Source organism: Rhea pennata, chromosome 3 (genome assembly GCF_028389875.1).
Source record: "Rhea pennata isolate bPtePen1 chromosome 3, bPtePen1.pri, whole genome shotgun sequence".
NCBI classification, from domain to species: domain Eukaryota; kingdom Metazoa; phylum Chordata; class Aves; order Rheiformes; family Rheidae; genus Rhea; species Rhea pennata.
Window position 1 is genome coordinate 26375593 of NC_084665.1, and position 23259 is coordinate 26398851.

The 23259-nt window shown below is 38.1% G+C and overlaps 1 protein-coding gene across 2 annotated transcripts; it reads left to right on the forward strand.

The window, feature by feature from the left end:
- Positions 1-144: 144 nt before the first annotated feature.
- Positions 145-22575, forward strand: INTS7 (integrator complex subunit 7). Of its 2 annotated transcripts, XM_062573577.1 has the most exons (20): positions 145-235; positions 515-644; positions 1557-1703; positions 3036-3173; positions 3649-3695; positions 4115-4314; positions 5860-5982; positions 6803-6920; positions 7963-8097; positions 8655-8752; positions 9444-9683; positions 10404-10541; positions 11387-11593; positions 15157-15351; positions 16370-16473; positions 16875-16943; positions 18059-18191; positions 19487-19585; positions 20451-20636; positions 21483-22575. In XM_062573577.1, exons 1-20 carry the CDS (start codon positions 145-147, stop codon positions 21768-21770), a joined length of 2886 nt encoding a protein of 961 aa, XP_062429561.1. In that variant the 3' UTR covers positions 21771-22575. The 2 variants fall into 2 exon arrangements, with proteins under 2 accessions (XP_062429561.1, XP_062429562.1); XM_062573578.1 differs by lacking the exon at positions 11387-11593.
- Positions 22576-23259: the final 684 nt, after the last annotated feature.

Sequence of the window (23259 nt, forward strand, 5' to 3'; positions counted from 1 at the left end):
CGCCATTGCTCAGGCGCCTCCGAGCTGAAGCGGCGGGAGGGTGACTGCGCGTGCGCGGTGGCAGGGGCGGTGTGGGTAGGGGCGGGCGGCGCGCTGCTGGCGGCCGGCTGGGGAGGCTGCGGGGGTGGGGGTGGGGGGGTCGCTATGGCTGCCAGCGCCAAGTCCTTCCTGGCCGATGCGGGCTACGGGGAGCAGGAGCTGGACGCCAACTCCGCCCTCATGGAGCTCGACAAAGGTGCGGCCGCGGGGGGGCGGTGAGGGGGGCTGGTGTCGCCTCCCGGGAGGCGGACCCGCCCGGCGGGGCCGGGGGCGCGCGGGGCGGGGCTACCCGTCACGTGACGGCCGGCACGTGCGGCGGCCGTTGGCGCCGTTGGCGCCCGTTCTTCGTGGCCGCCGGCGGTTCCCTCCGATCTCCCTCGAGGGCGGGTCCCGGGAGCTCCCTTCCGTAGCGCTTTACCTCCAACGGGCGTGGAAGAGCCCCGGTCTCCGCAGTAATTACTGTTGTCTCACACAGGCCTCAGATCTGGCAAACTTGGGGAGCAGTGCGAAGCTGTCGTTCGTTTTCCCAGGCTCTTCCAGAAATATCCATTCCCTATTCTCATTAATTCTGCTTTCCTAAAGCTAGCTGATGTTTTCAGAGTTGGGTAAGTAGTATCAGTCGGTTTGTAATGCTTCAAATCTCTGGCCTGTGGTAATATATTGTATCCTGAGGTCTTGCTGCACTGCAGTCTGGGCAGCTTTGGTTTTTTTCTGCTTCCTTGACAATAACACACCAATACCTCTTCTCTGGAGGACTGGGTGCACTTGCTTGAAGCTTATCTGCACCATCCTTAGTGACTTAAGCAGCTGTGAGCAGAGACACATTTTTTTTTCCTGCCATTTGTCCTGAACTGAAGATTCATCTCTTCACTTGCTAACTTGTTTAAGTTCAATGATGCAAATACATCCCTGTAAGGATATTTCAAATCAAAAGTAATAAATAAATGAACGTTCAAGTCTGGAAATTGCTTTGCTATGATGTGAATAGCAAAGACCAGTGTATAGGTTTTCCAAGTGCCTGAGGCCTGAATGATGCATATAGCAGAATTAGAACTACTTTGTAATAACTTTAAAAAATCATATATTGTTATTTTAGAAATTTGCTTTTCAATTCATTTAACAGAGATTTATAAGGTTAAACCAAGAAGAAGGAAAAGAAATTCACTCACACCTGCCAAAGGTGGTTAGACTTCATGTCTTGATTCTTGATGCACTTTTCTAGCATACAACACAGTGTACATGTGAGCATATTTTCATTGATATCAACAGGTTAATTTCCTTGGAAGACAGGCCTAAATTTGATCCTAATTGTTCTGTAAAACAGAAATAGTGTGTTAATATTCTCTTCTTAGTATATTTCAGAAGGCTAATATAGTTTTCTCTAGAGACATCTTCTTAATTAACTGAAGTATCTTTAGTAATCATTTTGCTTGCTTAAAGTACAATTAGGTTTTTTTTTTTTTTTGAATTTCTATCATAATACAATTTGAAAAATATAAGCATGTGTTTTCTAATAGAAACAACTTCCTGAGGCTGTGTGTGCTCAAAGTTACCCAGCAGAGTGAGAAGCACTTAGAGAAGATCCTAAATGTGGATGAGTTTGTGAAAAGAATTTTCTCAGTAATTCATAGCAATGATCCAGTTGCTCGGGCCATTACACTCCGGTATGTATTTATAAAAGAGATGATTAATCCACTAACAGTGGAGAGGTGTTTTTTTTTTTTTTTAATTAGCTTGTACATCCATTTCCTTTTTCTAACATGATTATTTGAGATTATGCTTTGATGTTCTAGTGTCTCAGAAATATATGACTGTAGTGCATCTATAGTTTTTCTTATAGTTTCCGCTCTGTATTCCAAAATAAGATTATGCCTGCTGAGTAGTGTGAAAGGCTGCGTTGACAGACTGGCAGAAGCCTCAGGAATCTGCTCAGTTTGCAAATATGTTTCAATTGTTCATCAATTCACAAGATACATCAAGTGAAACACAGGTTAAAGTGGTTGTTGGTTCAACAGTATAAAAATCTTTAGTTGATCAGTTTTGTCCTCCTTGAGTAGTGTCAGTAAGGAGCATGTCAAAAGAAGAGTTGGTTAAAACAAAACTTTGTGTCTGGGCAGGAATTTTATTGCTAAATAGCTGTGTATAAATGTATAAATCTTGCTAAAATTGTCATCAGTCAAAGGTCTGTATCCATTCTGATTTTAATTGGATTATACTTGATTCTGACTATTTGAAAGATGTTTCCGAGGTATTCTTAATAAAAGTATAGGTACTTTGATTTATTCCTTTTTTTTAGCGGTTACACAAAAAGGATTACATCATTACCAGTAACAACCTTATTGTGGATCAGCAAATTATCTTAGAAACAAGTGATGAAAGTTTGATATTTGCTTACTTGGTTATGGTAGTACTCTGAAAACATTGTTTTCTTACCGTGGTTAACATATCTGACTTTGTAGATATTTGCCAGTTATCTACTTCTGCAGTCTTAGTGGGAAGATGGGTAGAAAGGTTGGAAACAACTCTCTAAATGCTCTTTTATCCCTTGAGACTACTCAATTTATGATCTTAAGTCTCATAAGGTATACTTCATGTGTGTATGAAAATAGCCATTAGTACATTCTAGCATTAAATCTGTCATACTGATATCAGAGCTTGAACTTAAAAGCACCTTAAAAATACTCAGTGTTCCCAGCACCAAATTACACTCTTAATTCTATAATAACGCTTGGTGATAAAACTTTTTTCACTATGCCCATTCAAGCTGCAGTTATTGTACTAACATACAATTAGTTTTATTAAATCACTAACAGAAGCCATATGGCAATATTTGTTAATTTTAGTTATATGCCTGTTATTGTTACTCACTTATCTCTGGCATAGACATGAAAGAGCATTTATTTATATACAAACAAAGTCTTTTACATTCCTAGTTTCATCTTACATATCTTTGTAATCACTGTGCTTCCTGATTCTGCTGTGATTTATTTCTGTAGGATGTTAGGCAGCATGGCATCTATAATTCCAGAAAGGAAGAATGCCCATCACAGTATTCGACAGAGTTTGGATTCCCATGATAATGTGGAAGTTGAAGCTGCTATATTTGCTGCTGCTAACTTTTCTGCACAATCAAAGTAAGATGTAAATTCTTCAGTTTTTCATATTATGGAGAATGGAAACTCCATTGACACCATCATTCACAAAACCTAGTATTTTCTCCTGTAGTGTTGGTGATGTCATTTGTAGGAAAGCATTTACTTAAGTACAACAAAGGTATTGTAGGAAACCTGAATTCAAATTAACAGATTTTTTTTTCTGAAGTACTATTAAAGAGTTCACAAATACAGGAAGGGCAAGTGGAAGGGCGGACTTTAAGACTATCAAAAATTATTATACAGAAATTATGTAATAGGAAATTAAATATATTGGTTTGTGATGTCATCACATTTGAAAAAGTTCCCCTTCTATCACTTGATCATGCCCACATCCTGCATTTCTAAAATACTTTAAGTCTTTGCAAACATTCTTTGTTTAAAAAAAAAAATCAGTAAGTAATGTTTGATGGTCTATTTGATTTTCATTTCAGTTGATACTTTCTTTTCTCTACAGGGATTTTGCTGCAGGAATATGTAACAAGATCAGTGAGATGATTCAAGGTATATGTGTATATTGAATGATAAAAGGAAAAGCTTTAATTTATTTGAAAATTCTTCATTATTTATATGTAAATACTACCAGAGTACTGTTGCCCTTATCCTCAAATGATTCCAGTTTTGAAATTAAATGAGCTAACAAGTAATCCAATGTCTGGTTCTTATATGGTGGCTTCAGATGAGTTAATAGGGGTATTACCTGCAGCATAGCAAATAGCTGCCTTCCCAGGGACCTCTGAAAGCACTTGTTACTACTGTGGTTATGCTGCTAGGTAGTGTTAAGGTTATTTGAAACTAAATCAGGAGTCTGCACAATCTGCAGTCAACAGTGATAGCAACATAGGCATATGGTATGTCTCAGTGTCTGCCAAAAGCCAGCACAAAGGGCTAATGCTTTGGCTGCATCTTCTTTCATATTACAGGCTTAGCCACACCTGTGGACTTGAAATTGAAGTTGATCCCTATTCTACAGCACATGCATCATGATGCTAGCCTGGCCTCCAGCTCCCGGCAGCTGCTTCAGCAGCTTGTAACATCATACCCTTCTACCAAGATGGTCATTGTTACTCTGCACACATTTACTCTGCTTGCTGCTTCCTCTTTGGTTGATATTCCTAAACAGGTAATTCTTAAATGCATTCCTTCAACTTAAAGTACAAAACAAGTTTAAAAAAACATATCCTAGATGATATTGGAAGTAAATTGAGATGGATGTGCTAGGCTGGTCACCTCTATGTGTTATAGAGAAAGAGTACCCTAAAAACTGCTGCTACGTTCATATTTTGCTCTCTCTCGTCTCATTTCCAGAAAATCCCATCAAACATCTGAATCCTCATTTGTACCTTATACCCAGTCTTTCTTGAAAATCAGCTAGCATTTAGGAAAGGAAACATCCCTACTTTTTTGTAGTCTGAAAACTTTTCATCTTGCCTGAAAAACCCAGGCTTCACTTCTCACTGCTGTTGGGTGGTGGGAGTGCCTTTCACCTTCCTTGCATGCAGACAGATGAATATTTCAACAGTGTAGAGTGCATTTAAAAATATAGTTTTTAAAGAACTCAGAGAAATATGAATCTATTGCTATAATTCAGGACTATAAATCAAGTTCTGAGAAAGTACAATGGAAAAATATAATGCTTTTATGTTTTGATAATGTACTTTGTGGGCATGATTTGTACAGCAAATCAGGACACTCTTACACTTGTGATTCATCAAACTTACCCTTGCAAAGTAGTCATGAAAATCTATTGGCCTTTCTTCAGCCTTCCATAGTTCTACAAGATTGGTGTCTGTTACTGTTAGACTAACAGGATCGATCTGTCTGAAACTTCTTGGTACAAGTGATTTCTTGTTTTCAAAGGATGCTTTTGATAGTACTGAATCTAAGCCAACCAAAACAGCATTGAAACACTTGATGTACTTTTTAATGGCAGTAGGCATTGAGCTGTAGGTTTTATTTCTGGAGCAGCCTATGCTGCTTTTAAGTGATGTAGCGAGAGTGGGGATGGAGGACAAAACCAAAGCTAATGTGTTCCTGATCTCTCACGTATGCTCACTGTTCCATCCCTGGAAATCTACAGGAAATGAACACAATAGAGGAGATGTTTTTAAGTACTACTTTATTCAAGATAAATGGTTTGTGTTGTTTTTGGCAGCTACTGAGGCATATACAATGTGTTTGAGTTGCTGTAGCTCAGTTGGTTAGAGCGTGGTGCCACTAATGCCAAGGTTGCAGGTTCAATCCCCGTATGGACTACGCTGAGGGTTGGACTAGACGATCTCCAGAGGTCCCTTCCAACCTTACCATTCTATGATTCTATCCATGTTGAGCGCAGATTGTGCATACACCTAAGTTCAAATCCCATGAATGCTCTATATACTTGCTAGTAGCCTAATCAGGGTAGTATAAACTGTTTACACAGCTTCTTGGGGTTGCTTTATAGTATTTTTGCTAGTTAAGAGAGCTGAATCAGCTTTCTTAACTGTCTGTTAGGTCATGAGGTTCATGAGCAGAGAAGAGTACATGAACAAGGAGAGCAGAATGATGGCAGTCAACTGTTTTCACTTGCATGGCTGAGTATGCCTAAAATTTCTTCACGAGTGCTTTTGGAAAGACTTCCTTCTAGTAGCATCTCCTTCTCTTAAGCAATGAATTTATCTTGTTATAGGTCCAGCTTTTGTTGCAATACTTGAAGAATGACCCCAGGAAGGCTGTGAAGAGACTTGCAATCCAAGACTTAAAGTTATTGGCCAATAAGACACCGCATACATGGAGTAGAGAAAATATTCAGGTTTACACATTTTTAAGCTAAATTTTATTGTAAAACTTTGATGAGTTGTAGAATTCTTTTCTAAAAGAACAAGTTGGGGAGATTAAGGAGGGAATAATACGCATCTCCATATCCTTAAGTTAGGTTACTCTAACTAGCCAAATATTACTGAAAATATGCCTTTTCTCAGTTAAAAGATTTTTCAAATCTAATGTAGTAGGCGTGTTTACAGTAAGAAAATATTTTTTTTCTATCTGACAGGCTCATTCAAGATAGTAAGCATCAGAACTGAATATTCTCATTCCTTTTACAATATTGAGTATGTGTTAGTGTTCTCTTGTAACATTGAGAGTGTCTGTAAGGGATTTGCAAAGTAAGTCATCCAGAAAGGTGTACTGAAAAGGACAAAAGTAGTTTGGACTTTGTCTCTAATTTATTTTCTCATATTCAGTAGGGTCTTTGTGACTCTATGGGACCACAGAAGATAGAGCAGAATACTCGATATGCCTTTAGTAGACTGGAGAACTGTCTTAAAAGCTTTTGCAGCATTTGATCAATGAGACCTGATCAATTTTTTTTTGCTGTTATTTTTAACCAATAAATAACTTACTGGGTGTTTGCTAATGTACAGGACCCACTGTCACTTTTCTGGCAAGCCATGTCTTCAGTCTACTAAAACTGATTCTTCAAGTAACAACTTTTAACTTATTCGGTATAGTGTTTTCTGTGGTAAGAATTTGATTCTCAAAACTTCTCACAGGCAAATGCAACTAAACCTTTACATACAGATAGCTTATGATGCTTCCTCGCTTCGTGTCTTCTCCCTTCTTCTGATCTTTAGGCACTCTGTGAATCTGCTCTTCACACTCCTTATGACAGCTTGAAACTGGGCATGCTGTCTGTTCTTTCCACATTATCAGGGACCATTGCCATTAAACAGTACTTCAGCAGTGCTCCAGGTAAGAAAACTATATGAAGTTACTATCTCTAGCTTTTTTTTCTGATAGATTGGCTATCTACTTATACTAGCTTGAATTTAAACACTATGATATATTTCTAAAGTATTTTTGAATTCAGGAACACTGGCTGAGAGTTGGATTGTGTTCATTGTGTGTCAACTTGAAATGATATTTTGTATCATGAAGAATAATCATAGTCTAACATTCTATTTCCATTTTTTTGGGGGGGGGGGAGGCGGGAGAGGAGAGGGAGTGTAATTTGCTATGTGAAAGTTTTGTTTACCTTTGAGTTTTCAACTTTTGTTTATAAAATGGGGAAATTTTAATGCTTCCTGAATGGCAAATGTGTATTTCTGCTTAAGGTGCTTTGAAACTGTGGATGTGCATTATTTTTGAGCATGAATAAATGCAGCTATGTAGCGGAAGCTTTATGGCATGAGGGTGAGCTGCTATGTTACCCTGGCACAATGAAGCCATGTAACACTTCTGTGGGAATGACCTGTTTCAGTGGCAGGTGAACCTTCTGCCTTGTGAGTGTATCCTGGAGAAATAAAGTAGACATTTTGAAGTCCTGCTCCTTACATTTTTAAGATGTTGATAAAACTGTTTCAGTTTTGTTTTTCTTCTGAAAGCCAGATTCCTTAATGAGTATGATAAGCCCATCTATATGGACTGCAGAAATGAAGAAAACTAGTACGTTCTCTTCAGTCATTCTGGCACATCTTAATTGTTAATATGCTCGCTATCTTTTCTTAATCGGATATAATCTTAAGATCTCCAAGCCCTTGAAATATCAGGCTTTAGATCTGCATATGCTTTCTCATGTCTAACTTGTATAGTGTGGGTTGCTCAAGAAAGAAGGGAGATTCAAGTATATAGAAGATGTGTGTGTGTATGTATCTGTGTTAGAGGATAGGATGAAGATATAGGAAATTAAAAAAAACAAGTTGATGTAGATTTTGTGCGGAATTGTGCTTGAAAAGATTTTGTAGTATAATTGACTGTGCTGTTTCCTGTTCCCATTCGTCTTGTCCTTATTTAGGAACAGCTGCTACAACTGCAAGATCATTTGATTTAGTAAAACTAGCACAAGAATGCTGTTACCATAATAACCGTGGCATTGCAGCTCATGGAGTGAGAATTCTGACCAATATATCAGCCTCTTGTCAGGAAAAAGGTAACTGAAAGCAAAAACAGTGGAATGGGGTTGTCTACAGTCAGGCTTATGCACTTAGCACATGTTAACTAATCTTACATGCAAACTCTTCCTGTGCTACCGTGATCCTCCCATAGGTTAGGGGGGATGGGGACTGTAATCAACTAGAAAATATTCTCTCGGATTTCATGAATGATTGTGAAGATCCCCTCATCTTCTAATTTAGAGAAAATTAATGGGCATAGTAGAATGCCTGCTAAATAAACGCTTGTCTTACCTTTGCTGTAGACTAGTGCCTTGCCTCTGAGAACTTTTGGCACAAAACTTGTTGAAAAGAGTAATGTGTCATTTGAAAGTCTCAGCCCAGGGTTTTATGCACAATCTAAAAATGTCACAGTTGGCATGATGATAGAGTAGTTCCCTGAGACACAGAATGTCAGAATTGATTCTAAACAAAATAAGGTAAGCTAGAAGTGCTAGGAAATGTCTGTCATCACTGCAACACCAGTGCAAGCATTACATTGAGTAAGATCAGAAACTGTAAGACAGGACTTACTTAATCTGTTTCTTTTCATTAGATCTCCTGCCTTTGGAGCAAGATGCAGTTTTTGGATTAGAGTCCCTTCTTGTTCTTTGTAGTCAAGATGACAGTCCAGGAGCTCAAGCAACCTTAAAGGTGACAGTAATGCTATTTTTCATTAGCACAGCTTGAAGTTAAAGTAACAGCTTACGTAGCAGAAAGAACACTCTGCACCAGTTCCTTTTTGATGGAAGCATAGTGTACTGTCAGGACAGAAACCAAGATTATTCTATTCTCTGGAAGTAATAGGAGTTCAGAGTCGTAGAGGAACTGAGCACAGCTGTAACACAACTCTGCTCAGGAGTTGTAGAATAAGCTGATTGTTACAGGGGGGAAAAGGAGAGACAGCTTCCAGTTAGAGGAACAGTTGTAGTAGGACATGGACTTGAAAATGAGATGGAACTATTTTTGAAGCCTAAGAGAATCTTGGGAGAAACCTCATTTTTGGAGATGAGGACACAATGTACATGGATACAATGCTTTTATGAACTGTTACTGTTTCATTTTACTCCATAAGCTGTCAAAGTAATGTTAACCAGTTATTTATATGTAAAGGTTAATACGAGAAAGAAGAGTACCGTCTCTTGAGTTTGTGATATGTTTTTGTGCTGTGAGCTCAGGGACAGGGGCCTGAGCTCTTAGAAGATCTCATCTTTTGTACAGTACATGCTTCTGAAAATACCGTATTTCTGTAATCATACTTTCAGTTAGGTGTCTCTGGGTTTTTTGTTTTGAGTGTTTTAGGTAGACCTTATGTTTGTTGTGTCTTGATATATGTGAATTACAGATCACATTGACTTGTATGGTGAAGTTGGTCAAGTGTCGTCCCCACCTGAGCCAGTCAGTGGTTGAATCCCTGTTGACCCAGTTGCACAGTGCCCAGGATGCTGCTCGGATTCTCATGTGCCACTGCTTAGCAGCTATTGCCATGCAGCTGCCTGTCTTAGCAGATGGGATGCTAGGAGACCTAATGGACCTCTATAAAGTCATTGGACGAGCTGCCACAGATAAAAAACAAGAACTCTTGGTAAGACCTCCTTATTCTGTTGAATTACCCTTAAAAAATAAAGTCTGTGGAAAGTACTGTAGATGCCTTTTATTCAGAAAGGTAGTTAAGCTGTTTGTTTTGTGCAAGTTGATGTGTCAGACTACAGCTTTATTTTGAGTATTGCTTTAACTTTTAATTATGTATGCTAGTATTCAACATCAAAATCTCATAGCTCGTATAGATGAACTGTGTAATATACTCCATCAAATTTTCCAGCAGATGGCACTGTTTAGACAAACCTAACTATTGAAATTATTGGGGTATTCTGCAGAAGTAATCCTTCTAGAAAAACAAAATGGCAGTTAATATCTCAATTTATATATAGTCTCCCATGACTTTTAATATAGTGTAAGAGATAAAAATGCTCTTGTGTCTATTTGGAAACGAATTTAAATTTTAAGAAAGAAATGATAAGTTCGCTGTTAGTTCAGTTTGGAGTGTTCAAAAATACCAGTTAAGGGCAGCAATAAAGATTCCTTAAATGAAAGTCTGACTTTAATCTACAGGAAATACTTGAGTTGCCATAAATATTTAAAAGATATGACTAAGAACTTTTTTTTCCATTAAAATATACATTTAGTCTTCAATAAAGTTTCAAGACCAAAATCAAGCAGATCATTTTTGATAGTTTAGGAAACAGATATTTTTTTTTCCTCCTTGCATTACAATCTTCCTTCTCACCCCTCTGCTCTTCATTAGGTCTCTCTTGCCACGGTGATATTTGTTTCCAGTCAGAAAGCTTTATCTCCAGAAATCAAAACTGTTATCAAACAGCAGCTTGAGAATACCTCTAATGGATGGACAGCCTACAGGATAGCCAGGCAGGCTTCCAGAATGGTAAGTGAAAGTACCTGGTTTGGTCTGGTGAAAGGAAGCCTAGTGATTTCTTTGAACAGAAGGAAGTAAGAAAAAAGCAGAGCTCAGAGGGAGGAAACCAATGGGGAAAGAAATATATCATTTTCTGTCTTAATTCCTTGATTCAGATAAATGCTAATTCAGTTAAATGCCTTTCAAGGGCAGTCTTTCCATTAGGATGACTTCTCTAGCCATTTGTCTTTTTGAAGTATTTGAGAAGGAAGAAAGCAATAATTTTTTTTTTGGGGGGGGGCGGGGGGAGGCGTTGTTTTTTGAACATGTGCCTGATCTGTTTTAACTGACTGATCTTTGGGAGGTTATACCAGCCCTCTTGCTCCTCTTGCTATGAACTTCTCTTCTTCAATGTGAAGAAAGGAAGTAAAAGATACTGTTGTTCTTTCCCTTCCAGTAAAGTTGCAGCTGGTGTTGGAATTGTGTAGGTTTTATAGCACAAGACACTGGGGTAATTTCAGACAGGGAAGGTACACATTGCAGAGAGATCGGAGCATACTGTTATGTTGGTAACTCCAACAGAGCTCCTGTTTTTAAGCTCTGGCCTCATTGGGTAGTGTCCAACCTAATGTTACTGTGGAGATGCTTTTATCTATGTCCTGTGTTTTGAGCAAAAATAAATGCAAACTTCTATATTTGTTTCTCACCTTATTGGGCTGTGTTGTGTCAATAAACTTTAAACAGGCTGCTATGTCTATGGCATAAGCCTCTGTGCTTTTACTTATTTCTAGGGTTGTTCTCTTACTTGTATGTGTTACTTAGAAACCCACAGCCTTCTTTTTTGTCCCCTTTTCCAAACCTTCATGTCATTACAGGGCAACCATGACATGGCCAGGGAACTTTATCAAAGCCTGCTGACTCAGGTGGCTTCAGAACACTTCTACTTCTGGCTGAACAGTTTGAAGGAGTTCTCCCATGCAGAGCAGTGTCTGACAGGTTTACAAGAGGACAACTATAGTTCAGCACTTTCCTGCATTGCTGAAGCTTTAAAATCCTATCATAAGGGAATAGCATCACTGACGGTTAGCACAGATCTTCTACTTTGAGTCTGTATACTATAGCAGAGTTGATCAGTTTCTGTTCTTAAACCACTCAACCTTTTGAAGTTTGTCTGGCTTCTGCTGGACTTTTTGAAAGAATTACAAGGGAAAGCTAATTGTAATCCATAGCATCTTCAGAAAGAATATCCTGTGGCTAAGATACATAAGTATGACTTGCTAGATCTCTCTTCTGGTGTGTTTTTTTTTTTTTTCCTTTTTTCATTTTCGCTTCCTCCTTTCACTAGTTGAATGGTGGTATTTGCCAATTTTTTTTAATTATGATATTTAATTTTTTCCACTCTTTGTCTTGACCATCTAAGTGTTGTCACTAGATTTTGTCTAAACAAAACTTTGGGAATTTGTCTAAACTGGCTGCTAGTTTTTTGAGATGTGGAGAAGGATTGAATTGTGCTCCCTCCCCCTACTGAATTATTGTTGCCTTGTATTTGACAATATGATCTTAAGGAATCCTAACTAATATAAGGCAACACCAGTTCAGTAGGGGGAGGGAGGACAAGTCAATCTCTTCAGGTCAGCAGAATTCAGGTGGTACCTTCTTTAAGGAAATAGTTTCTCCTTATCTAAAGTTGTGAAATTAGCTAGAAATTATGGGGGAGGGATGAAGAGAAGGGAGAGCAAGGCAGTAATGAACATGGGTCTTCAGTTCTCATGATGAAATTGCTTCTTAACGAGAGATGATCCAGCTTTACAGAATATTTCCTTTCTTATTTTTGTTTCCATAAACAGACTTTATATGTGGATTTTTGTATGTCTTGTGAGTGAAGCTGCTTGCTTTTTTGCCATTGCCAAGATTGTCAGTGTCAAGACAGTTCATGTATTAGTGTTTGTTAATAAACTGCCTTGAATCAGCAGGAAGGCCATGAACTTCATGCCTTTATCCTTTGAGAGAAAACTCCATCATTCCTGAAGTATTTGTCTTCAATTTGTTGGCTGAGTGAATAAGGCTTTTAATTCAACATGTCAAGATTTCTCTTAACATCTAAAGGACTAGGGGAGGGGAAACCCATCTGATTAGATGTTAATATTTAATATAGGCAGAAAAATAATTTGCTTGAATAGGTCATTTTGTGATTCAGTAATTTAATTAGCCTTTCCATAGTCTCTTTTTTTCCCCCTGTTGAAGTATTACTGTCGTCATCTCTTACGCTGACTTCACATCCTGTATATTGCATTGGTATTGCATCCAGAAAAGCACTTCCCTGTGGGCTGTTGTGGTCTAGAGAAGTAAGTACAGATTTCAGGGGAACGGAGAAGACAAAACTGGGTTTTACTGTAGACTGTTGCTGACTTGTTGCATCACTCTGGACAAATTCCTAACCTTGTTTGTCTCTGCTGTAAAAGGAGACAACTGCTTGCATCTAGAGAACTCAGTATTTCAAAGAGAAGCAAAGTATCTTAGGGGGTGCATGATAACGCTCAAGACTTCTGCCTTCTCTCTTCCCTTTTACAGTCAACTTTGCCATTGCCTCGGCTTCACTGTAGAGCATGAGTCAGCACTGTAAGTACTGCAGAGCCTAACCTGCACTGCAGACCGTTTGTACATGTGACAAAGCTTATGTAGTTATCCACTCTGAAGCTGGAAATACTGTGCCAGGTAATCTGCTGCAGCTGTTCTTTCAGCTCAGCTTAGCGGTGATGAAATGTGCAGACGGTATCTCATCTGGTCAGAAAGTTACTCAATTTCTTCCTAGTATACATCCTTCTTGCATTGCTGTATGCAAAATATTCTTTCCTGTGAGTTACACCACTTGAAAAAAGTCACACTTTATGACACCCTCCCACTCACACAACCTCTCTTATGTAATGTATCAGCCACAGTTCCCATCCATCTTACTATATGCTTCTTTGTATAGTTACCAAAGGTTTTGAGATAGGGACTACAATTTTTCTGGCCCAGAACTTGTATCTTATTGGAAGCTTTATGCCTGTTTTTCACTATAGGTGATCTAGAGACGACACAGAACTTGAACAGAGCATTAAGTAGCACTCACTCTAAATATGCTGTTAAAGGTGGTGTTACTTGAAGAATTTAATTAAGCTGAAGAAGTTTCTGTTGTTTACACACAAAGTATAGCAGCTCATTTATTGTCCATGGCTGTATGGGTAGAAGATAACGTAAATTGCAAGATTAATGAGGCAAGCTTGCATTTTCATTTACAAGAATCCACTCAATTTGTGCTACTAAAAGAGTCTGGATTTTCTGATATAAAGTACTGACTCTTTATATTATAAAGCGTGTAGTCTCTGTAGAGCAGTTGCAGTACAATGAGGTCCTTTCCACAGAGGATTTTTGAAACGACCCTTCCAGAATAAACTTTTAAACGATTTCCGTTTTTTTTTTTTTTTTTTTTTTTTTTTTTTAATATATATACCCTTAGAGAAAGGAAAGCAAAGTGGTAAGAGGGACTGAATAGCTCAAGTGATGAAATAGTCTCATTTCTTAGGTTGAAATCTAGCTCAGTAGTTTAATTAAAATGATTGTAGTTGGCTGTTTCCTCACTTTAGTCAATAGCAGGGTAGTTCTCAGATGACATGCGATGTTTTGAGATAAACTTGTTTGCTTTCACACCAGGAAAAAAATGGCTCTTGGTAGGGTTTTGGAGAAGGATTATAACTTCTTATCTCCAGAAGTGCCCTTTCCTGATGAGAAATGAGAATTATGTGCGTAAGTATATCATGCACCAGTTCTGTGAGTAACAGCAGGTCCTAGTAGGGTTGGCTTTTCTGGGATTGGCAGAGAGAGGTTTTTCAAGGGAAGTGTCAGTATAAGAAAAAATAAGTAATTAATTTTGGCTTGACTAGTGTTTTTCCCCTCCTGAGTGTCTCAAGCTGTCACAGATGCTTATGCGAATGAGATAAGCTCTTAGGAAACACAGTTATTTAGACATTACAGTCCTGTGAAATAGCAGCATATCTTCCCTCTTGGCATTCTGTTGTTTAATTTTTTTCAGTTGTCACTGAACTGTGTCTCTGCCATCATCAAATGCAGAGTTCATTGCCTTTGTAATGTTCCTGTCCATTTCACAGCTCCAGGAAAGTCAAAGGTTTTTATCCCTTCTGCTTGATGCAGATTACTTCACTTCAGCCAATTCTTTCTCTTCTGGCTAATACAGAGAATCCCCTTTTCAATCCTTCTATTTCTGTCTGTCCAGCAATTCAGTATGCTCTCTCTTATGGTGAGGAATGTCTGGGCTACTGGCATTTGAAACCTGATGAGTTGGCCTTGGGAAAAAGAGGAAATAGGTGCCTTCATTTTGTTGTAGTACCTAGTGTCATTTGTTTTAAGGCTGATGCACTTGAAATACAGCTTAGTAATTACTTCAACTTCTATGTCCTTTGTATTGAGTATAATTTAAATGGAGAACATGCTAGGTGTTTCTTGAGTTTTTTTTTGTTTTGTTTTTAAAAATGACTTTTAGAATTGAAGAGTTCTGTTGTCTGAGACAGTTCAATGATGTTGCAAAAATATTTTACTATGCTTGTTTTTGACCTCCACTCCAGACATTCTTATTACTGTGTTTCAGGCTGCCAGTACGCCACTTAATCCTTTGAGCTTTCAGTGTGGGTTTGTGAAACTCAGGATTGACCTTCTGCAAGCGTTTTCTCAACTCATTTGTACCTGCAACAGCCTCAAAACAAGTCCACCACCAGCTATTGCCACAACAATTGCTATGACCTCAGGAAATGATCTCCAAAGATGTGGGCGCATCTCTAACCAGGCATGTATTTGTTCATAGAATCATAGAATCAGTAAGGTTGGAAGGGACCTCTGGAGATCATCTAGTCCAACCTCCCTGCTCAGCAGGGTCACCTAGAGCATGTTAGTCAGGGTTGCCTCCAGGCAGGCCCTGAATATCTCCAGAGAAGGAGACTCCACAGCCTCTCTGGGCAACCTGGTCCAGTGCTCCATCACTCTCACAGTGAAAGTTGTTCCACTTTTTTTGTTTTGGTTCTGGCATACCTGCTGAGAAACAAAATTCATCTCTGATAGCAAGTGAAAAGTGGCAGTAAATTGTTTTGCTAAATAGTAGGCCTTGTTTTTCTATTGTGGCTGTGAATATATATATCTGTAGCAGACCTTGTTTTGACGTTTTGTGTATGCACATGTTTTTGTGCGTATTCATGCACACAGAGTTTCTAAAGGTATGCATGTAGTAACCCACTTAGAACACTCAAACAAGCAAAACTTTTCCATCTTGCTTTGGAACACCTCAGATACTGTGATTACGCTAGTTAGAAGGAAGAAGATGTACTTAAAGATTGTACTGCAACATACATACATACATACATATATATATATATATATATATATACATACACACACACATATATATTCTTTTGGTAAGTGTTGACAGCTGACTTGGTATGACAGTACGGAATACCACAGCAGTCTGCTCCTGAAGTGCATGTATCCTTCAAGAAGGGATTGTGGGCAGTCTTTGAAAGACAGAGCAGTTCCATTCACGGGGGGGGGGAGGCAGGGAGGGGAGGACAGAGTGAGTTAAACCCATAAGGGGTATATTTATGTTTTGTTATAGGAAAAATAGCGATTTAAAGCATGCATAAGTCTGTGTAGCTCTGGTGCATTTTGTTTGTGTGAAGAAGTAGGAATTGTACATATTCTGCCAGGTATATTGTCTTATTCCCTCAGTTTTGTAGGTTATAGCATGGTTAGGCAGGGGGAGGTGGCACGTTTGTTTTTTTTTTGTTTCTTGACTAGTAATATCGTCTCTGTAGATGAAACTCTCAATGGAGGAATTTCGGAACTTGGCTACACGTTACGGAGATCTGTATCAGTCATCTTTTGATGCAGACTCAGCAACTCTAAGGAATGTAGAATTGTATCCTTTCAAAAGTTCAGACTTTGTCTACTTCCCTTTTCCTTCTTGTGCAGGCAGAATGAAGCTTAACCATCCTATTTTCTATGAAGGCTGACAAAAAGTAATACTGAAGCAATTAATAACATAAAAATCAGATACGAACTGCCTAAAACATATTTAGAAATAAGTATTACTGTGCTATTATTTCAAATTACTTTATGCTATTGGGAGTTTTGAGTCCTAACTTGTTCAGAAAGTTTGGGATTCTTGTAGTTCTTGTCCTGTACTTACTAAAGGAATAGTGACTGTAGGATTACTTTATGAAAACTAGAGAACTAAGGAAAATGGTCAGTAATGAAGTATCAGATCTCCTGTTTTAGGTACCAAGTATAAGTCTTTTAAATCTTTAATGTTAATGTCAGACAACAGCAAAGCTGCCTGTTGATTTCACATGCAATAGAAGCCCTGATCTTGGATCCAGAATCTGCAAGGTAGGTTTGATATTTAACTTTCTGCTCTTTTGTTTTTTATTTATTCTCAAAGAGTTGGAGCTTCAAGCCTGGGCATTCAGAAAATATCTCAAGGGACCCTTGCAGTGTTACTCTGGGCAAGCTTGAGTACCTGTGTTGTAGCTGGCAGGGTAGGGATTGTCTTTCAGGTTCTACTCTTTCTACTCATTGTGCTCTTGAGAGAGATATGGTGGACTTGTCTTAAATACTGATTTGCATCAAAGATAAAAGCAGCTTTCTAATCTCTTAAGAGATCAGAAAATTTTATTTATTACTGTTCATTATCTATTGCTATTTTTTATTTATCTATTACTATTTTAATTTGTGTCATTCTATGTTAACTGTTGTATCCACTGTTCTGTGCTATCATGTGCACATTAGTTTCCTTCAGAGTTCTGGTAATATATCTGTTAGATTAAATTAATCTTTTAATGTAAATCCACCCACTTTGGTAACAATAACTTTTGCCCCTTAACAAAAATCACTTTGAAGCAACTGTGAGTTGAGTCAGTCTTTGAAACTTCCAGATTGAGATTAAATGGAAGATAATACAGCTAGTCATCTCCTTAAATGTCTGTTTTTGTGATTGTGAGTAGAAGTGGACATCCCAAGAGACTCTGCTCTACTCCTTATGAATTAAGCATCGTAGAAGGTGTATTAACCACAGCTGTAAAAAATATGAAGCTGTAGATCTTCAAAAAGTTGGGTGTCTAGGAGGTAACATTTTTTTCAAAGCACGTGATTGTGAGCTAGGAAATCTAAATTTTAGAGCTTGCTCTAGCTGGTATTCTCATGAGTCGTGAGACTTTTTAAAACATTATAAACTGCAGATAAATAAAAGCTAGGGCAATTAAGCAGGTCTCTCTCACTGCTTCAAGTGCAAGAGAGCATGACAGAGCATGTAAAGAAGGATTTAAACGTAAAGAACAAGTCTTACAGTGGAAAAATAGAGAAACAGAGTAAACAGTTTAAAAAAAAGAGTTATTTCTTAGTGGATCTAAAGCTGTAATAGAGGATGGTCTTGGGCATGTTTGAGAGTGAACATCTCTGTGTTGGGGGGAGTATGCTAGATATAACAAATGTATTTTATTTTCTAGTTTCCAAGAATATAGTTCAAATGGAACAGCACATGTTGAGAGTGAATATGAAAGAAGAATGATGTCTGTATTTAACCATGTATTGGAGGAAGTGGAATCCCTCAACAGGAAATATGCTCCTGTATCTTACTTGGCAAGTAACAGCTTTTAAGGGTATAGATGAAGGTTCCAGATACTGACCACCTCCATATATCCATTGCGGTCAAGAAACCGAAGACCACGTTTTGGCTAATTGACATAACCTGTTAAAAGCACAAGTAGTCTCTAAGAAGACTTTGATACTTAACAAAAAAACACACACACAGAAAAAAACACATACGAAATCCGTAAAAATCAGTAACTTTACTGGTCTGGTGAAAAGTAATGTTTAAAAATCCTGACACTGAGAATATAGCAGATGCTGAAAAAGGTCAAGATACCTAAAAGTAATATCAAGTCTCTGTCAGATCTCTTGCCGCACTTAGGTTCAACAGAAGTGAAATGTATTCTGTTAGTTTTTGCTGTTACAAAGGAATTCTATCCCGGAACGTGCAGTGCTGGAGAGTCCAGCACTAGCCTCGCTTCAGTTTCTGAGCTGTTGACAGTGTAGTAATCTGTGTGTATAGTGTTTCTCCTATCTATGCAGGTCATCAGACAACATAATGTAAAGTGTACTGAATGCAAACAGTAAGCTGATAATGTTCTCCTTTTACAGTGCTAGTATGATGTCTTCTTTTACTGTTAGTGGACATTGTAAAGCTGAAGACCATTCTGATGGAAATTGATGATACCCATAACATATGAACTATTCTATTTGCCCTGTTCTCAAATTCAGCAGTCCTTACCAATTCCAAATTGTGTAGAAAATGACTTATGTAAAACCCTGTAAACTTAGCATCGCAGGTTCCATACCAGTGCAGCTCCTTGACTGCAATGGTGTTGACTTTTTTTCATCCAAGCAAAGAAGGTATGCCATAGTACGGAAGGAAAAATAGACAAAAGGCTTAAAATTAAATCATTGTAAGCAGTGATGGATGCCAGTCTTGTTCACTTTTTTTGAGAAGGAGAGTGTTGTTTTTTTTTTTTTTTTTTTTTTTTTTTTTTTTTTTTTGATTGTTTTTTTGGATGTTTTTGTGGTTTGAGGAGGAGGAAGATGGTGTGGGTTAGCAGGTACTGCTCTGATAATTTTAACAACATACTAGACTAAAGCAGGAATGATTTGGGCTTTTCCATAGCTGCCTGGTTCTTTGCAGAGCAGAATATTTTTTTCTTAAAGGGTAGAAAATAAACAGATAGGCTTAAAGTAGTCTCTCATTATAGTGGCTCTTATCTCATGACTATGTATTTCCAGTCTTTCAGTGGAAATTACTGCAGTTTTAGTGCTTCAAGAATGTCTTTTTTTTTGTGCTATAAAAGATTTCTCATTTGGTTTTCCTCCATTTATTACAGCATACAGCTTGTCTATGCAGTGCTGTCATTGCCTTGCTGAAAGTACCCCTTTCATTTCAAAGATACTTTTTTCAAAAACTGCAATCTACAAGCATTAAGGTAAGTACTGCTCGAATGTGGTTTAAAATTTCCATTCATAGAATCTTTACTTCATGATCAAAGGTTGATACAGCCTTGCTAAAGGCACAAAGATGGGCATCTTTAGTGAAGGCACTTAACTGCAAATAGCACTTGGGTTTGCCTGTGTGGACCAGCTAGAATAATAGGTACATAAGGTTATTAAGAACTGTTATTATTAACTGTTATTATCAACTCTGTGACTTGGACAAGCAAATAGGATTTAGTTTGACTGAAGAGCTTTAAAGGTAAAAAACTGACCGACTCTGGATTCTCTTGATTTGGCGTTTACAAAGTTAGATAACGTTCTAGTTGTGGGAAAGCATTTTTTTCAGTTTGTATTGTTTTTTCTTTTCCTTTTTTTTTTTTTTTTAGAAAAACATTTACTATCTTGGAAGAGAATTGTAATAACTGTCAGTCGGGAGGGTGAGAATGGCTATATGTGATCTTCGGGGGCAGGGGGTGTGGAATAGGAGACTTCTCCATGAACTCAAGTGCTCTGTTTTTCTGGGAGAAGTGAGAGTCTTTAAGATTTTAAACGCGTATACATTTTACTACTTTGTTCAGCTTAATATGTTTGGAGCTTACCCGTCTATATTTTATAGAAGACTGTTCATTCCTTTCAAAAGTGTATACTAATGAAACAGATGTAAAGACCATGTCTGGTACTGCTGATGTCCTTATTAACTGTTATAGGGATGAGTCTCAGCTTTAAGTTCTGTGTTTCCATCTGCTAGTTTCCATACTAAACCCCTCTGTGGAAAGAACTGTTTCCTTTCATGTGTGAATTGCCTTTGCTTTTCAGAAGGCCTAGGATTACATTTTTGTCTGGTTTTCTGTATTACAGCTTGCTCTATCCCCATCTCCAAGGAATCCTGCAGAGCCTATTGCAGTACAGAACAATCAGCAATTGGCTTTAAAGGTGGAAGGAGTGGTTCAGCATGGCTCTAAACCAGGCCTCTTCCGTAAAATCCAGTCTGTCTGTTTAAACGTATCTTCAGTGCTGCAGAGCAAATCCGGACAAGACTATAAGGTATGGGTAGTATAGAGCCAGACAGTGTCCGAAGCTTTCTTGCTGTATTCTCCTGCTCTTTTATTTGGCTTTATAGATTAGCAGAATTCTCAGCTTGAAATGAATGGATGGTTCTGTAATCCTCTCACTCTTGAGAGCCGACATTCAGGCACCAGTGGGAGCTAGGCTTAGGGCATGGAAGGGATCTGGGATTTTGATGCCAGCTGTACGCTGATGCACCTTTTCAGCAGCAACTTTTATACCAAACAAAAAAGAATTTTATGATAAGAACAAGTCAGTAGGAATCTACTTGAGATCAGAAAAATTCAACCTAGTATACAGCAAAGGAACTCTCAAGAAAAAGGCAGAAGTAGGTTGTTCCCTACTGCCTAGCCCCCAGAACTTTTTAATTGTGTCAAGTTTTTCTGTTTGTTTGTGGAACTCAGGCAAAATAAATAGCACCTGAGGAGATGCATAGTAAATTCAAATAAAGTTTTATCAAAGATGGCATGTCTGAAGTTCAGGTTCTGCTAACGTGATATCTAATGAAAGGCCTGGGTTTTTTTTTTTGTGAGAGTTTCTTTTGTTTTTAAAACTCGGTTACTTCTAAAGGCATAACATGACTAGAAGTGTCTAATGTTAGTCTAGACTTAGATTACTCAATGAAAAAAAAAAAAAAACTTGGTGCTGGCTATCTTGCTTCTGTTAGTAGATACACATCACAATCATCAGTGATAAATAGGTCAAGACTGGTTCATGTGCATTGGTTTAGGAAAATTGAGGATAACAATCTTTCTCTGACTGGAGAGCAGATAACCCGTTAAAAGAAGTTATATAAAATGACATTTTAACCCTCTGTGTTCTCAGATTCCTATTGACAACATGACCAATGAAATGGAACAGAGGGTGGAACCACACAATGACTACTTCAGCACTCAATTTTTGTTAAACTTTGTGATACTTGGCACCCATAACATTACAGTAGAGTCCTCTGTAATAGATTCAAATGGTATTGTTTGGAAGACGGGGCCTAAAACAACTATTTTTGTTAAATCTCTTGAGGATCCATACTCCCAGCAAGTTCGTCTCCAGCAACAACAAGGACAGCCACCATCACAGCAGCAACAGCAAAGAACAGCATACTCACGGTTTTAGTTCTTGGACATGACTCTATCTTGCAAGAGTTGATGGGATCATTTTTTTGGGGGGGGATGCTGTTTTTTCTTCCCTGCCCCCTCCCCCCAGGCTTATGCTTTTAATGTTCTTCTAAGAAAGTCTCAGATGCCACTTTGTTACTTTTTAAAGTTGCAGAAGTAACTAATTTCAGATCTGGAGTTACACTTTTCTATTAGAACCTCATCTATTCACCTCTGTTTACAAGCTAGTTGCAGCAGGCTCCACAAACTTAGCTAGCAAGGGAGACTGAAGAACTTTGTGACTAGTACTTTTTGTACTTTCTTTTTCTGCAGCATGTGGGTTTTAATGTTAGGCTCACAGGACATCTGTTAACAAGTTGGCTAGTTAACGCAGAGCCAAGTGGGATGCTAGGTCCGTATCTCTCAATGTGAAAGAACTGGCAGGAATATCCAGAGATTTTTCTGACATATTTTAATAGCAAGGTCTAGTATTTGCGTGGTGTATCTGTATCTATATTTTTACAGTTCCTTAGCACTGTTTGTTACGTTAATGTGAAAGGAACAAAGTGAAAGCACACTTCATATGCAGCTGTAAAGAAAGAAGACAGGCTGGAGGGATGTCCATACTTAAAAGAAGCAGAACTTCACTAGTGGGAGCAATAACTTCCTTGGATGGTATAGAAAATGTTACTCTTTTGAATCTTCTTCATTTATCTGTGTTTCAGAATGTTCTTCTTTTTTAAGAAGAAAGTTAATTTGCATGTTGTGATTCAGTTTTTACTTTGTGTTTAAAGGAACTTATTAAATACCAAAGCTTTGTAATCTTGTGTACTCTTTTACCAATTTTGTAATTCTAATTGGTACTTTTAGAGGATAACTTGAAAGAGAATTTTACCATGAGTAACAGTACTAGAAATTGATTCAGAATCAGTTTGGAAATGTGCTGCTTTCATGCTAGCTTGGAGGTACGAAGGGCTGAACTCTGGACTCTCATGCAGTAGATCACATAACACGTCCCTTACCTAGTTCTAATCACTCTGCTTGAAAGAAAGAACTACTTGAATGTAGGAGGAAAGATGGCACTTCTTACAAGCTTAACAGTTTGTAAATGGTTTAATCGCTGTCACTGGAGAGGAAATTTTCATTGTGATTTTATCAGCAAGTTTCTAATATGCTGCTGTTTAAAGTGGATTCACTGCAGAAGCTGGCTGGAGTTTGTGAAACCTGCTTTTTTATATGTAGAGAATATGATAATGAGTTATTTCTTTAGCATAGCTAGCTGAAGAATTGATTTCATTGTATTTTCCCCTAATGGTTGCTTAAGAAGTCAACTTTCTTCTTGGCTTGACAGTGTGACAGAAAATAATTGGAAGTGATCATGATAGATTTCATAATGTTTTAGTCAGATTTTAATCCTAAACAGAAGAGGTGATGGGGCTTCAGGAAGGAAGTGAAAAGTCTCACAAAAATATTTTTAAAAATTCACCAACATCCTTCTTAAATTGGAT

Bases quoted from the DNA above. Each gene is read 5' to 3' on its own strand.
- INTS7 (XM_062573577.1), top strand. From the start codon at position 145: ATGGCTGCCAGCGCCAAGTCCTTCCTGGCCGATGCGGGCTACGGGGAG. The intron at 4,315-5,859 runs GTAATTCTTAAA...ATCTTGTTATAG, and splicing joins TGGTTGATATTCCTAAACAG to GTCCAGCTTTTGTTGCAATA. The intron at 11,594-15,156 runs GTTAGCACAGAT...ACTGTGTTTCAG, and splicing joins AGGGAATAGCATCACTGACG to GCTGCCAGTACGCCACTTAA.